This window comes from Callithrix jacchus, chromosome 2, assembly GCF_049354715.1.
Source record: "Callithrix jacchus isolate 240 chromosome 2, calJac240_pri, whole genome shotgun sequence".
Classification (NCBI taxonomy): domain Eukaryota; kingdom Metazoa; phylum Chordata; class Mammalia; order Primates; family Cebidae; genus Callithrix; species Callithrix jacchus.
In genome coordinates this window covers 72970915-72987271 of record NC_133503.1, presented here as the reverse complement: position 1 = coordinate 72987271, position 16357 = coordinate 72970915, and the positions used below count along the sequence as shown (strand labels likewise).

Genomic DNA, 16357 nt, shown 5'->3' with positions numbered 1-16357 from the left:
GCACTCCAGCCTGGGCAACAGAGCGAGACTCCATCTCAAAAAACAAACAAACAAAAAAACTGCACACATGTGATAAAGATATTTAAGTAAAAACATCAAATGACTGAGAAGATGTTCTAGTTATCCATTGCTGTAAGACAAATCACCCCCAAATTTAGTGTTAGACAACAATTTATTGTCCATCTTAAGCCCATTTGGTGGCTTAGCTGGGAAGTTCTTTTTTGCTAATAGATGTGCAGTCAGAGCAGCTGGGGCTGAAGGCTAATCTGGGCTTCAAGATAGCTAACAGTTGCTAATGATTGCTTGGTAAGAGGTGGCTTGGGTTACTCCATGTGGTTTGGGTCTCTTACAGAATAGAAGTTGATTTCTGAGAGGGAGCATCCCAAGAGCAAACATTCCAAGACACCTACGTAGAAGTTGCAGCTCTTAAAAGCCAACTTTGATTCTGCTGTATGCTATTGGTTGGGAATGAGTCACCAAGTTGGCCCAGAGTCAAGAGTAGTTTATAGAACTGTGAATGCCAAGGGCATGGTTCACTGGGGAACTATGTATGGAGACTAGCTATCACATACCATAAGGGACAGGGATTTACAAAACTCTGGGTGTGAGGCAAGGAGATGACTTGGGGAGAAGCACAGAGTCTTCTTCGACTTGTTTGGTGCTTGAGAGAGACTCCGTTTTCAGGAAGGAGGCTGCTGCAGCCAGCCAGAGCCATTGTGTATGTCAGTAAAAATAATAGAATTTTGTTTGTTCAACTCAATCCTGGGTGAACTGAGGAAAAATAAAACAGAGATCCTGATGCCTGATCACCCAGGGTGATGTAAACATGAAAGTTAATATGAAATGAGCTTAAAGGTTGTACCTAACAGCCTTGCCACGGTCAGATCCTTCTTCAGGCCACTGCTGAATAGGACTGTGTCTCATTGACAGAACTATCAACACTTTTCTCTTCTGTCTACATCTTTCCTTCTCATCCATCTCCCTAGATCTCCGGATAAAGAGAACATTGGTTTCTAATCCAAGTAAGGAAATGCATGGTAAATTATGTGTACCTTAAGCTAAATAGGCAAAGAATTGACTATCATCTTTAAGTTGTCAACATATTTTCTTTGCCTAAATTCTCTTGTTCAGACTCAACACTTCTCAACAGACTCGTTCAGAATCTAGGCAAAAAGAAAAATGTCCATTTTCATGACTTCCTAACAGGTCATTTTCAAAGCAACCTGAAAAAAGCATACTATGCTTTAACTTTTATAATATGGTTGACATCCCTGATGTACTTTATTCAAAGAAATTACTTAAAACACCCTTCTTTTCATGTGGTTTGGGGCTATTACTGGCTGTCACATTATCATATGTTTTCTCATGAATAGATCCGTGGAAAATGAACAGGCCAGTTGTTTTCTAGACTGGCCCTTCACTGGACTTGTCTGATGCTTCCTCATGTTAGATTTATGCTATGCTTTTTTGGTAAGGAAAACATGGAAGTAATACTGTATTTTGAGTTCATCATCATACCCTACTAGGGAGCTTGTGACTTATCCCAATTGCTGGTCATTTAAACTTTCCCCTCTTGGTTCAGATGGTATCTGCCAGATTTTGCACTGTAAAGTTACAATTTTCCTTTTATAATCATCAGTATCTTACGAGGAAATCCTGTGAGTGTATGTATATGTATTTTTACTTGTCAATCTTGATCTACTAAGGCAAGACATGGTGGCTCATGCCTGTATCCCTAGCACTTTGGGAGGCTGAGGTGGGAGAATCGCTTGAGGCCAAGAGTTTGAGACCATAGGCAACATGGTGAGACCCCATCTTTACAAAAAATAAAAAATAAATTAGCTAAGCATGGTGGCAATGTGCCTGCAGTCCCAGATACTCAGGAGGCTGAAATGGGTTGACTGAGCCTGTGAGTCCGAGGCAGCACTGAGCTGTGATCATGCCACTGCCCTGCAACCTGGGCCACAGAGAAAGAACCTGTCTTTAAAACTACTTTTTAAAATAATCACGTAATATAAATGGTAATAATTATAAAACAATGTTTAAAAAACTTGAGTCTCTAGCTTCATCCATTGATGATACTTGCTTTAATCACTTACTATAATCACTTCCCAATGAAGATTTTATAATTCTGTTGTTTCTTCTACACTTGTTAATTGGCTTTCTACTTTGAAGAAGCGTTTTATATTCTCTGTATATATTTGTTTTTATGATTCTGGAAGCATGTTTTTCTATTTTATTCAATGGCCTATAATCTGTTAATATCAATTGTTTATTTTGGTGCTGAAATTGTTCCAGGATTGGCCTTTGGGAGCCCCTTCAAGCTGATTTCTGTGTCCTTTCTATCACAGCAAGCTTGGGATTATACCCAAGATTTGAATTCCAGTGTTCTTTTATCAGTGTAAATAAAGTATGATTTCTTGGCTAGATGACGTGGGAGTTGTGGGGGAGGTGGGAATTAGAGGTATTCTGTTTTTCTTCTAGGATCTTACATTTCTTCCCCTTGCTGCTTATCTGTCCGATGCGTGGATTCCCTACTTCTACCTTTCTGTTAGCACTTCACTGAAGACATGACCTTCCCGTGCTCCCTCCTCACATTCTGTGTATACTTTATCAAAATGGAAAGTGATAAAATACACATCAAATTTATGCTTTCATCCATTTTTAAATGTGCAATCTATTTCCAGATCTTTTTCATTATCTCATACAGAAACTTTGTACCCATTAAGCAGTAACTCCTCATTTCTTCCTTCCCAGACTCTAGTACCTTCTATGCTGCCTTCTGTCTTTATGAATTGTATTACTCTAGGTATTTCTTATAAGTGGAATAATATAATATTTGTTCTTTTATATCTGGCTTATTTCATATACCATATACCAATGTCTTCAAGGTTCATTCATGTTACAGCCTATGTCAGAATTTCCTTCTTATTTAAGGCTTAATAATATTTATTTTATGTATATACCATATTTTGTTTATCCATTCATTGGTTGACATTTGGATCATTTTCACCTTTCAACAATTGTGAGAGCTCAGCACTGGTTCACACCCCCAAGTCTCCACAGACCAGGCTCCCTCCTGGAAACACCTCTGCCAACAAGCAGCTTGTTGCTTTTGTCTTATCTCTGTAAGCCCCCATCCCTTGCTGGTCCCTGATCACACTGCATATGAATTAACAAATCAATGAAGCCAAAAGATTGTAAGGTCAGATGTCCAGCAAATGGACAATGACATAGTTCTGCTTCAGTTTCCCCTTTAGCATTGTAAGCCTATAAAAGGCCAGAGAAGCTGCAGCTCGGGGAGCTCAGTGAATAAGGCTGTAGACCCCCTGCAGCTCCCAGCTGAATAAAAAGCCACTTCCTTCCACAGTTCAGTGTTCAATAGATTTGTTCCCTGCTGCTCCTGCTTCACCCACAGATACTTAACTTGGCTCATCCCTCATCTTCTGCAGGTCTTTCTTCAAAGAAACATTTCTCAATGAAATGTTTCTTAACTACTTTGTTTAAAATTGCAAACTCTCCCACCCTCCAAGTTCCTGTTCCCTTTTAAAATTCTTATTTGCACTTATAGGGAAGTTTAAATTTTCCTCCTGAAGTTTTGATAATTTGAGTCTATGAAACAACTGATACACAGTTTAATAGGAAAACAAGACCTATAAATTTTATTAAAGTGAATATAAGCACAGGAGTGATAAAAAATATAGAAAAAGAAAGGCAAGATAGTAGATGTTTTTATACTATCTTGAAGTTACAGGAAGAACAGGGGCTTGGATCATGGCTAAGATAGGTTATATGAGGGAGAGAAGAGGAAAGACCTGAAGAAAAGGTAGTCTTATCATGCAGATGAAGCTGCACAGGTAGCAGCCTAAGGATAGATGGTAGCCCATGGTTAAAGTTTCTGCACCAAACTTTCAAAGGTGTCAGACTCCCAGTTAATCTTTCCCAGATCTGGACAAAGGAGAGGCTCAGAGAAAGCCTATTCAAATCTGTTATTTATGTCACTTCATTTCCTCTACAGATGCAAGTCTCCTCCACAAAAGACAGCTTTTCAGGGCTATTCCTGTCTGCTAGCTCTCTGAATAGCCATCGCAAGATATGTCAGGGAAGTATATTTTGGAGTGAAGTATTTTGATTACATTCACACTCATCTCTAGCTCAAATATTTATTCTCTTATTATCTTTCTTCCCTCTCCTCCAGCAGAATTCAAGCTGCATTTGTATACAGGTTTTGCCAGTTTTGCCCACTGGTGTATTTCTACCATCTAGCTCAATGCCAGGCACAGGATAAGTGTTCAATATATTTCTGTTGTTGAATGAATAATGAAATCCTACACAGCAATAAAAATGAATGAACTTTGCATGTATCAAGGTAGACTAATCTAAAAGTGTTTGTGTTGAACACATAAGTCATAGAAGAATATATATATATATATATACATGATACATATATGCATATATATATACACATGATACATACATATGCATATATATACAGATAGGTGTATATAGATATGTATATACATTTTTATATAAAGAGAATCAGCTATATGCATACATATTGTACATTGTATGAAAGTTTAATACAATATACAATTGAAAATATACAATTGTATATGTATGTATATAGCAGATTACCTTTATATACATACATATTGTATATTGTATGCATATAACAGGTTGTCTTTATATAAATATTTAAAATGTTGCAAAAGTAAACAATATTTAGGGACACATGCATGTGGAGTAATTATCAAACAAAGGAATGCTGAAAGCAACTCAGGAAAATGACTTGGGAGCATTGTGAACAAGGATTCCAAATTTTGGGTAAATTTCTCTTTTGTAACCCAAGTGTTGGATGTGGGTATCTGTTTTATTATTAAACTGTGCCTAGGCATACATTATCTTCTGTGTATGGTACACATTAAACTAATTTAAAATAACATAACTATCTTGTGGTTTTGATTTGCATTTCCCCGATGATTAGTAATGTTGAACATTTTTTCATATACCTGTTGGTCATTTGAATGTCTTTTTGAGAAACGTCCGTTCATGTCCTTTGCCTATTTTTTTTTTTTGAGGCAGAGTCTCACTCTGTCACCCTGGCTGGAGTGCAGCAGTACAATCACTGCTCACTGCAGTGTCAACCTCTGGCCTCAAGTAATCCTCTGCACTCAGCCTCCTGAGTAGCTGGGACTACAGGCCTGTCCTGGCAAGCCTGGCTAATTTCGTTCATGTTTTGTAAAGAGAAGATCTCACTGTGTTGCTGAAGCTGGTCTCAAACTCCTGGGCACGAGTGATCCACCCACTTCTGCCTCTCAAAGTGCTGGGATTACAGGCATGAGCCACTGTGCCCAGCCCTTTGCCCATTTTTAATGGAATTGTTTGTTTGTATACTGTTGAGTTATTTTGGTGTTGGGTTTTTGTTTTGTTTTGTTTTGTTTTGTTTTTGTTTTTTGAGATGTTGTCTCACTCTGTTGCCCAGCTGGAGTGCAGTGGCACAATCTGGGCTCACAGCAACCTTCATCTCCCAGGTTCAAGCAATTCTGCTTCAGCCTCCCCTGTAGCTTGGATTTCAGGTATGTTCCACACAGCTGGCTAATTTTTGTATTTTTAGTAGAGATAGGGTTTTGTCACATTGGCCCAGCTGGTCACGAACCTGTTGAGTTATTTGAATTCTTTGTATATACTGGCATTAGTCCCTTGTTGAGTGAGTAATTTGCAGATATTTTCTCTCAAGAAGTTGTCACTTCAATCTATTCTTTTTCTGTGCACTTTTTAGTTCAATGTAGTTGTGTTTGTCTTTTTTGTTGTTGTTGTCTGTGCTTTTGAGGTCTTAGCCATAGACCTTAAAACAAAAAGAAACAACAAAAAGAAAAAAGGCAACAAAAAGAAAAATCTTTGCCTAGACTAATGTCCTGAAGAAATGACCTTATGTTTCCTTTATCAGTTTTATAGTTTGGGGTCTTATGTTTAAGTCTATAATCTATCTGGAGTGGACTTTCATATATGTTGAGAGAGAAGGGGTCCAATTTCATTCTTCTGCATATTGTTATCCAATTTTCCCCAGAACCATTTATTAAACATAGTCCTTTCCTCAGTGTGTGTTCTTGGCACCTTTGTTGAAAATCAGTTGGTTATAAGCGGGTGCAGTGATTTCTGGGTTCTCTATTCTGTTCCATGGGTGTGTCTATTTTTATAGCAACATCAAGCTGTTTTGGTTACTAACAACCTGTAATTAAATAAAGCTCACTCCAGTTAGAATGACTATTATTAAAAAGACAAAAAATGACAGATGCCGGTGAGGATTTGGGGAAAAGGGAACTCTTACACACTGTTGGTGGGAATGTAAATTAGTACAACCACTATGGTTGTTGTGGGGAGATATTTTTTCAAAAAACTAAAAATGGAACTACCATACAATCCAGCAACCCTACTACTAGTTATCTATCCAAAGGAAAAGAAATCAGTATATGAAAAGGATGCCTGCACTCACATTTGTCACTGCACTATTCGCAATAGCCAAGATATGGACTCAATCTAAGTGTCCAGCAATAGAAGAATGGATAAAGAAAAATGTCCTACATAGACATAATGGAATACTATTCAGCCATAAAAATGAATAAAATAATGCATTTACAGCAACATGGATGGAACTGAAAGTCATTATGTTACGTGAAATAAGCCAGATACAGAAAGACAAGTACTGCATGTTCTCACTTATATTCTGGAGTTAAAAAACGTTATCTCATGGACACAGACAATAGAAGGACAGACACCAAAGGCCAGGAAGGAAGGAAAGGAAGGGTCATGAAGAGAGGTTGGTTATGGGTACAAATATACAGTTAGATGGAAGAAATAAGTTCTAATGTTTAATAGCAGACTAGGGTGAGTCTACTTAGCAATAACATTATGTATATTTAAAAGTAAATAGAGGAGAGGGCTTGAAATGATACCAACGCATAAAAATGATAAATGCTTAAGGTGATGGGCACCCCAAATACTGTGACTTGATCATTACACGGTCCATGCACGTAACAAGCACATGGACCCTATAAATTATGTAAATTATTTCGTATCAACAAAAGAGAAAAATAATCACAACCAGAGGTGGGAGCTACAGCACACTGATCCTCCTAAACGCATCTAATTTCGGGTTTTGTTTTTTCAAACCATTCTGCTTACCTAACAAGTGCGCGGGCTGTAGGCAGCATGGCCAGCAGCGAGAGACCTCCTGCCTTGTATGTGGCGTGCGTACTGCCTCGCATGGCAACCCCACGCGGACTGTCACCCTTGAGAGCTCCTGCTTGTGGAGGCGGTTCCTCTCCCGGAAGTCACAGCGCTCGCCGCTGCGCCCCCTGGGAAGTGTAGTCGGCACGGGGTCGAGGCATGTCGGGAGTGGTAGTTCTCCCGGGGTTGGCGGGGTTTCGGAGATAGCTCGCGGCCTTTCGGGGATAGCTCGCGGCCTTTCTGGGGTTCTCCTGGTTGTGGCCCTCCCGGCTTGGCTAGGACTGCCGGCCCGGGCTGAGGCGTTCTCAGTTGTCTCATCTCCGCCGGGGTGGATCCGCGCCTCTTCAACGAGCGGGTGGCGTGCAGCCTCGTCGGGGCATCGGGATCGGCCCTGTGCGGCTCGGCGCGCTTTGCCACAGGGTCCCGGGACGCCGTCCGCGAGCGGCCTGGGCAGCCGGAGACCCGCAGGAGGGAGCGCCCCACCAGGTGAGCTGGGTGCGCCGGGCTGCTGAGGTGGGGATGCCAGCCTTTTGTCACTGCTCATTCTGCGATTTTCTTCTGTGCATTTTCTTCTCAATAATGGAAATAATAAAAGCAGCAGCTGATACCCGCCGAGAGCGCTCGGGTGCCAGACACTTGGCTAGCGCCTCGCCGGAACAAACTCCGCGCATCTCTGCTAAACAGGGTGGTGGTACGCTGGCTCCCGCTCTCCCAGGAGGAAACTGAGGCAGAGTGGCGAGGTCATTGCCCAGTGTAACTGGGGCCTGAGGCTTAGATCAGGATTTCTTTCCTGGCTCTACTACTTTCCGTTTAGGTGATTTTGGGCAGGTCACGACCCCCTAATTCTCAGTCTTGGTCACATCTGTAAATGTGAAGATTAAAAATGCTGCTTGGAAAGCACTCAACGCTTCCTAGGAAGAGGTGGGCGTCGCCGAGTAACCGAGGCCTTGCATGGCAGCCTCTCCTGGGCTGGCCAAGGCGTCCGCTGGAGCTGGCCTGGCAGAGCCTCAGGTTGTCTCCATGCCACGGGGCACCCTGAGGAGTCGCTGTAGAAGCAGGCCTGGAGGCGCTGACACTTCTCTGGCTGCCCCAGGCAGCCTCTTCCCTTCCTCTCCGTGGGACAGGCAGGGTTCCCACCCCTCTCCCTTGGGGTTTGTCGGGGAGCGATGGCTGTTTCTGGCTGTGGATGCTATTAGAGGTGCCACCCGTGGAGTATTAGGAGGGACAGCAACACGCTGGCATGTATCTTGGGTGGGGACAGTGTGTTAATCCTGTTACCTTGGGTAAAGTGTGGTAAGGCCCGACGGAGATCTAGTAAGAGGCTGGGAAAGCTTAGTGGTTGGATTATGCTCACAGTTTCTTGGGGAGAACAGAGCACTCCACGGAAGAGCCACTCAGGGCAAGCAGTGGAGTCTGTCACGAGGGTGGGAATACGGAGAGGCCTCTTAATCATAGCTTCTACAGGGAGGAAAAAGCGAGGCAGGGCAGGCAGGCTTAGGATCAGCTAGCTAGGCTGGAAAGTGGCACCCTCATGAAACCGGATATTCATTGCAACTGTTAGGGTCTTCCCTTTAAAGCTAGCTAAGGACTCCAGACATCCTTGGGTGAATCACAGTTTGCTTAGAGGTAGCTGAGAGGCCCTAAGGTGGATGTTAAAGCATCAATGTACAGAAATAGAAGTATGGTTAATGCAGAGAAGGGATAGAGGTTCGCAAGTTGCCCTAGGAAACACTCTTCTTGGTTTGTATCATTAAGTGGGGTGGCCCGATGGACATTATGAGCGATTGTAACTTCCTCTCCAAGCCTTCTGACGCCAGAATTCCTCATGACGCCTTTTCCTCTGCAGACCCACCTTGTCCGCGCTCTGCTCTCCCTGGACAGGAAGACTGAGGAGGAAGGGATGGCTGTGGATCTGCTGTCCGCTCAGGTGAGAGTGATGAAGTTTGTCTTTCTCATCAGTCGGCTTCTGGATTCAGAGATGGCAGGCATGTTTCCAGACTTTGTCCAGGTACTTTTCCGTCCAACTAAAACAATGAAGAATCTGGAACCTCAAAAGTTTTTCCCAGCGTCGGGCTTAGCATGGGGCTGCTGAGGAATACGCCTCTTCTATCCCCAGACTACTCTTAATTCACCCTACTCACTTTGCGATCAATATTGGAGGCAGCGCTAAACATATACTTCCTGCTACAGTAGGTGCTTGGTGGGGAGAATGGGGTATGAGGCAGTCTTTGACTTCACAGAGGATATAGTCACACTTGGGGCAAAGATGGGAAGGCCCAGAAGATACCCTCCACAAGCGTTATTGATCCCTGTGTACAGGATGCTGTGCAGCACCCGGGGGATATAGAGAGGAATGCTGTCATTTTCATCTTTGGGGAGTTTAATCATGATTAAACTTGATCATAAACTTGATCCTAAGATCATGATCTTAGGAAACATGATTAAATGTTCAGGGGAAATAGCCCAGAAATGGGGGCATTCTGAGTTGATACTGGATGCCAAGACTGATATTCGTGGTTAGAGAAAACTAAAGGCATTCCAGAAGAAGTTCTGTGGCTTGGGCTTTGAAGCCCAGCACTGGGGAGGACGCAGGCCTGGGGCCTTTTCCTTCTAGCGCAGCAAGGATGTTAAGCTGTCCAAATGTCCCTCTCAGCTGTCTAATTGATGCCTCTATTTCCTTCTCTGATTCTTTTATTTTTTCTCTGCTAGTTTAGCCTCCTTACCTGGCTCCTTTTTGTTGTTCTTTTTCCATTTGAGATCCGTTTTCATTACTTTAACCCTCAGCTTTCTAAATACCTTCCCCAAATCTGTCCTCAGGCCTGACCTTTTTCCTAGCATTTCCGTCTGTCATTCCCACATGGAAGTCCCATCTTTCCATCCACACTAGCTCCTTTTCCTAGTCCCCTCCCTTCTGTGCATTTTCTTTTCTGCCATACCCCAAAGCCTGTTCTTCATTGACTGCTTTTCCAAAAAGTAGTGGTAGCCTGTAGGCTAGAAATGTGGACTCTGGAACTTGACTTCACGGCTTCAGATCCAAGCTAGGATGTGGCCCTGAGCAAGTTATTTTATCTCTCTGTACCCCATTTCCTCAATTTCAGTGGGGTTAATAATATACATACCTCATTGAATTGATGTGAGCATTAATAACAGTAGTAGCTGGGCACAGTGGCTCACCTCTGTAATCCCAGCACTTTGGGAGGCCAGAAGGATTGCCTGAGCCCAGAATTTTGAGACCAACCTAAGCAACATAGTGCAGGCTTATCTCCACAAAAAATTAAAACTAAAATAGCTGGATGAGACAGCACCTATAGTCCCAGATACTAAGAAGGCTGAGGTAGGAGGATTGTTTGAGCCCAGGAATTCGAGGCTGCAGTGAGCTATGATATGATTGTGCCACTGTGCTCCAGCCTGGGCAACAGAGTGTGAGACCTTATCTCAAAAAAATAAAAAATAAAAAACCCAAATAGCATATTTACTGTGTGCCAGGTCTATGTATTACTATGCATAAAAATATCTATTCCTTTCATATAGTAAGTCATTTAATCCTTACAAGAGGACTGTTAATATAGAATTTTACAGATGAGGAAGCTGAGGTACAGAGAAGCAAGTCGCTTGATAAGGTCACACAGCTGGCTTTTGATCCCAACAAGACAGTCTATACTGTTAGCATCATGCTCTGAAAAAGTACATCTAAAATACTGAGAGCAGTGCATGGTACATATGAAGACTTCCATAAATTCCAGCTCTTGCTATGAATCAGTATTATTTTAGGACCTGCCAGATTTGGTGTGCTTTGCCTTACTAGGCTAGGCTCATTCTTTAATTAAGCAGATGGATGTTTCAGGAAACCAAGATGTAAAGACCAGCAAAATTCAGTGCACAGGAATATCCAGCTATTACATGGGCCAGCCCAAAGTAGTGTTCTTCACTCTCTGAGCTCTCCCACACCCACAAGCTGGAGAGATTTACTGCATTTTAGCCAAGGGCAGAGTTACATTTGTTTGCACCTGAGAACCAGTTTTGTTTTGTTTTGGAAGGGGGATAGCTAATTCAATATCCAACCCTTTTGTGGGTTTTTGTTGTTGTTGCTTTTTTTTAGAGACAGAGCGTTGCTTTGTCGCCCAGGCTGGAGTGCAGTGGTGAGATATTGGCTCACTGCAGGCTCGAAGGAATGCATGGGCTCCTGCGATCCTCCTGCCTTGGTTTCCCAAAGTGCTGGGATTACAGGTGTGAGCAACTGCACCTGGCCAATATCTAACCCTTTTGATTAAGTTTCCTGGGGACCCAGAGTGTTCCAATCCCAGGTCTCATTACCCCATTTAAGTCAGTGCACTGGTAATATCCAGTATCACATTCTGTCCTCATTAAGGGTACTAAGTGAGAAATTTCTCTCTATCTGTTAGGAAAACAGCAAACAAGCAAATTTTTTAGAAAAAAAATTGGTTCTTTGCCATGTTACATATTTCCATGTAATAATTTATTGTCTGGGGAAAAGGCACATGGAATTTGATATTGATTGCTTAATAGTCATAATTTGTTAATTACATATTTTTCTGCAGTAAATAAGTACTTTTTTGATATTGTCAATAGTTTTAAAAAGAATAATCTTAATTTTTTGGTAACAATTATAGATGAAAGAATCATTAAACAGTTAGCATACCCTATATGCAGATTCCCCTGTTATTCATATCCTGTGTTAGCATGGTATATTTTTTCAATTAACGAGCCACCATTGATATATTATTATTAACTGAAGTGTATACTTTATTCACAGTTTAGTTTTTAACCTGCTCTCCTTTTTCTTTGCCGGGACCCCACCCAGGATTCCACATTATGTTCAGTTTCATGTCTTCTTAGGCTCCTGTGGTTTGGTGCTTTCTCAGACTTTCCTTGCATGTAATGATCATAATAGTTTTGAGGAGTACTGGTTAGGTGTTTTGTTTTGTTTTTTCCAATGGAGTTTCACTCTGTTGCCCAGGCTGGAGTGCAGTGATGTGATATCGGTTCATTGCAAACTTCACCTCCTGGGTTCAAGCAATTCTCCTACCTCAGCCGCCAAGTAGCTGGGATTACAGATGTGCCACCACATCCTGCTAATTTTTGTATTTTTGATAGGGATGGGTTTCACCATGTTGGCCAGGCTGGTCTCAAGCTCCTGGTTTCAAGTGATCCACCTGCCTTGGCTTCCCAAAGATTACAGGTGTGAGCCATCACGCCCGGCCCTGGTTAGGTATTCTGTTGAATGCCCCTCCATTGTGATTTGTTTGATGCTTTTTCCCATTATTAGACTGGGGTTCGGGTTTTGGGGAGGAAGGTCACAGAGCTGAAGTGTCAGTCACATCACATCACATAACAATTGCATACTAATAACATGGCTTATCTCTGCTGCTGTTCACCTTCATCACCTGACTGAGGCAGTGTTTGTCAAGTTTCTCCACTATACAGTTACTTTCTTTTTCTGCCTTCCCATACTGTATTCCTTGGAAAAAAGATACTATGTGTAGTCCTCACGACATGGCAAGATAGGCACCACTCCTAGAGGTGAAGAATCGACATACATTATTTGGAAATCTGTGTGGAGGATTGTGGCTTCTGTCTGTCGGGGACCAGCCCAGACACCACCTAAGAAATAATGAGGGTCGGCGGAGACAAAGAAATTAAGAGACAAGGGTAAGAGTGTGTAAAGATAGGCTCTCAGGGGGCCGATCCAAGTAGGAGGATACAAAGGCCCTGAGCACTGGAGACCCACACTATTTATTGAGTGCTTAAACAAAGAAGCATGTGCTCAGGGATGTTGGGGTGAAAAAGAAGCAAAGCATCAAGCAGATGATCTATACCTGTGGCAGTTTGGCATTTCCTTTGAAGGTATAGAGTATGTTCCACTTTAGATACAGTCAGTAAACAGATAGGGAAAAGGCTGCAGCTAGAGCTAGCAAGTCTGGCCACATTCTGGTGCTTCAAAGAGGTCTTTCTTGCTTTGAGCACAGAGCATGGTCTTCGATTAACTCCCATCTTGTGCCAGATAAGCAGGTCATGCGTCAGTTCTTTTCCCAGCATTTATTTATTTATTCAAACATTTATTTATATCAGTATGGCAACCATGGGCCTGTCTTGCTATCTGTACATGTCAATTATGCTTTAAAAAAACTTTTTTTTTTAGTGGTTACCCTGTAGTTTTCAATATAAATTTACAACTAATGGAAGTCCACCTTCAAATAACATTACACTGCATTATGGGTAGTGCAGGTGTCTTATAGCAGAATATTCCTTTCCTCCCCCACTTCCTTATGGCATTGCTGCCATTCATTTCACTCATCCATATGCTATCATCACCCAATACACTGTTACTATTATAAATTTAAGCAAATAGTTATCTTTTAAATCAATGGTAAGAAAAACAAAAGATGTTATTTTATCATCATTTGTTCCTTCACAGTCTTCCCTCCTGTCTTTATGTAGATTCAAGTTTCTGACTTAGGTTACTTTCCTTCCCCATGAAGAACTTCTTGTATTATTACTTGCAAGGCAGGACTGCTGGTAATGAATTCCCTCGGTTTTTGTTTGTCTGACAAAGCTTTATTTCTCATCCTTTTTGAAGGATAATGTCTCTGGATATTGAATTCTACATTGGTGATTTTTTTTTTCCTCAATACTTTAAATATTTTGTTTCACTCTCTTCTTGTTTACATGTTGCTAATGAGAAAATCCACTGTAATTCTTATCCTTGTGTAAGGTAAGATTTTTCCCCATCTTTCAAGATTTTCTCTTGGATTTTGGTGTTCTGCAGTTTTAATATGATATGCCTAGTGTAGATATTTTGGTAGTTATCCTGCTCAGCCTTCTCTGACCTTTCTGGATTTGAGGTTTGATGTCTGCTACTAATTTTGGAAAACTCTCAGCCATTATTACTTTGGATATTCACTCTGCTCTAGTCTCTCTTCTCCTTATGGCATTCCAATTACATTGTAATTTTAAATGATCAAGTAGAATTGTATTTTTAACATGAAGTATATACATGCTATTTAGTAAGAAAATTAGGAATCTGCAACAACAGTAATCATTTGTCATTTCTCACAGTTTCCCTGGGTTAGGAATGCAGACTGTGTGGGAGAAACAGCTTACCATACAAAGTCTGGTGTCTCAGCTGAAAGATCTGAAGACCGGGGGCTAGAATTACTGGAGGCCTCAGTTGTTCACGTGTCTGGTAATTGATGCTTGCTCTTGGCTCATTGCTGAGATCATAGATAGGGCTATTGGATGAAACATCTACCCATAGTCTCTCCATGTGTCTTGGGCTTACAACGTGGCGACTAGGCTCCAAAAGTGAACATTCAGTGAGCCAGGTGAAAGGTGTATTATTTTACTACCTTTTCTTGGAAGTTACATGCATCATTTCCATTGAATTCCACTGGATAGCTTCAAAGGAAGGAAACACAGAACTCACTTCTTGGTGGGAGATATGTCAGTGTCACATTATACAAAGAGCATGTGAGATGGGAGAGAAATTGGTGTGGTCATCTTGGGAAAGTATAATCTTCCACAACTGTCAGAATTAAAAATATGCATAGCCTGTAATCCCAGCACTTTGGAAGGCCAAGGCAAGCAGATTACCCTGAGATCTGGAGTTTGAGTCCAGACTGGCCAACATGGTGAAACTTCATCTCTACTAAAAATACAAAAATTAGCTGGGTATGGTGACGTGTGCCTGTAATCCCAGCTACTTAGGAGGTTGAGGCAGCAGAATTGCTTGAACCTGGGAGGTGAAGGTTGCAATAAGCTGAGATCATGCCACTGCACTCCAGCCTGCGTGACAGAGCAATACTCCGTCTCAAAATATAAAACATAATAAAAAAAGTGCATAGATTTTGATCCAGTACTTCAGTGTCTAGCAGTTTATCTTATGAACATAAGTGTACCCAGAGATATCTACATGAGATTGGTCATTGTGCATTGTGACAGCAAAAAACAGAAACCATCTAAATAATACTAAATAAGGAAAATGGTGAAAATAGTTTTGGTATTTATACAGTGGAATATATCATTCAGTAATCAAAAAGAATGAGGTTTGGCTAGGCGCTGTGGCTCACACCTATAATCCCAGTACCTTGGGAGGCCAAGGCAGGTGGATCACAAGGTCAGGAGATTGAGACCATCCTGGCTAACATGGTGAAACCCTGTCTCTACTAAAAATATAAAAGAAATATTAGCCAGGCATGGTGGTATGTGCCTGTAGTCCCAGGTACTTGGGAGGCTGAGGCAGGAGAATTACTTGAACCCATTAGGCAGAGGTTGCAGTGGGCCGAGATCATGCCACTGCACCCCAGCCTGAGCGACAGAGCAAGACTCCATCTCTTTTTTTTTAAATATATGTTTTTTTAATTTTTTATTGCATTTTAGGTTTTGGGGTACATGTGCAGAACATGCAAGACAATTGCATAGGTACACACATGGCAGTGTGTTTTGCTTCCTTTCTCCCCTTCACCCACATTTGGCATTTCTCCCCAGGCTATCCCTCCCTAGCTCCCCCCAACCCCCGCTGGCCCTCCCCTTTTCCCCCCAATAGACCCCAGTGTTTAGTACTCCCCTCCGTGTGTCCATGTGTTCTCATTTTTCGTCACCCGCCTATGAGTGAGAACATGCAGTATTTCATTTTCTGTTCTTGTGTCTGTTTGCTGAGAATGATGTTCTCCAGATTCATCCACGTCCCTACAAACGATACCAACTCATCATTTCTGATTGCTGCATAATATTCCATGGTGTATATGTGCCACATTTTCCCAGTCCAGTCTATCATCAATGGGCATTTGGGTTGGTTCCAGGTCTTTGCTATTGTAAACAGTGCTGCAATGAACATTTGTGGGCATGTGTCCTTATAGTAGAATGATTTATAGTCCTTTGGATATATACCCAGTAATGGGATTGCTGGGTCAAATGGAATTTCTATTTCTAAGGCCTTGAGGAATTGCCACACTATCTTCCACAATGGTTGAACTCCCACCAACCACCAACAGTGTAAAAGTGTTCCTTTTTCTCCACAGCCTCTCCAGCATCTGTTGTCTCCAGATTTTTAAATGATCACCATTCTAACTGGCATGAGATGGTATCTCAATGTGGTTTTGATTTGCATCTC

General features: G+C 41.8%; 1 protein-coding gene across 8 annotated transcripts in view; it reads left to right on the top strand.

Moving 5' to 3' along the window:
- The window catches only part of LOC103790360 (uncharacterized), a 54897-nt gene that overhangs the window by 16823 nt on the left and 21717 nt on the right, over positions 1-16357 (top strand). For 3 of the 8 annotated variants that reach the window (XM_035290790.3, XM_035290791.3, XM_035290792.3), the window contains exon 3: positions 9074-9235. In XM_035290790.3, coding sequence (XP_035146681.2) covers positions 9074-9235 — 162 coding nt within the window. Of the gene's footprint in view, positions 1-7400; positions 7714-9073; positions 9236-12764; positions 12898-16357 lie in introns of those variants that run through there. The other 5 variants (XM_008989862.5, XM_078364798.1, XM_008989858.5 and 2 more) reach the window with 4 other exon arrangements.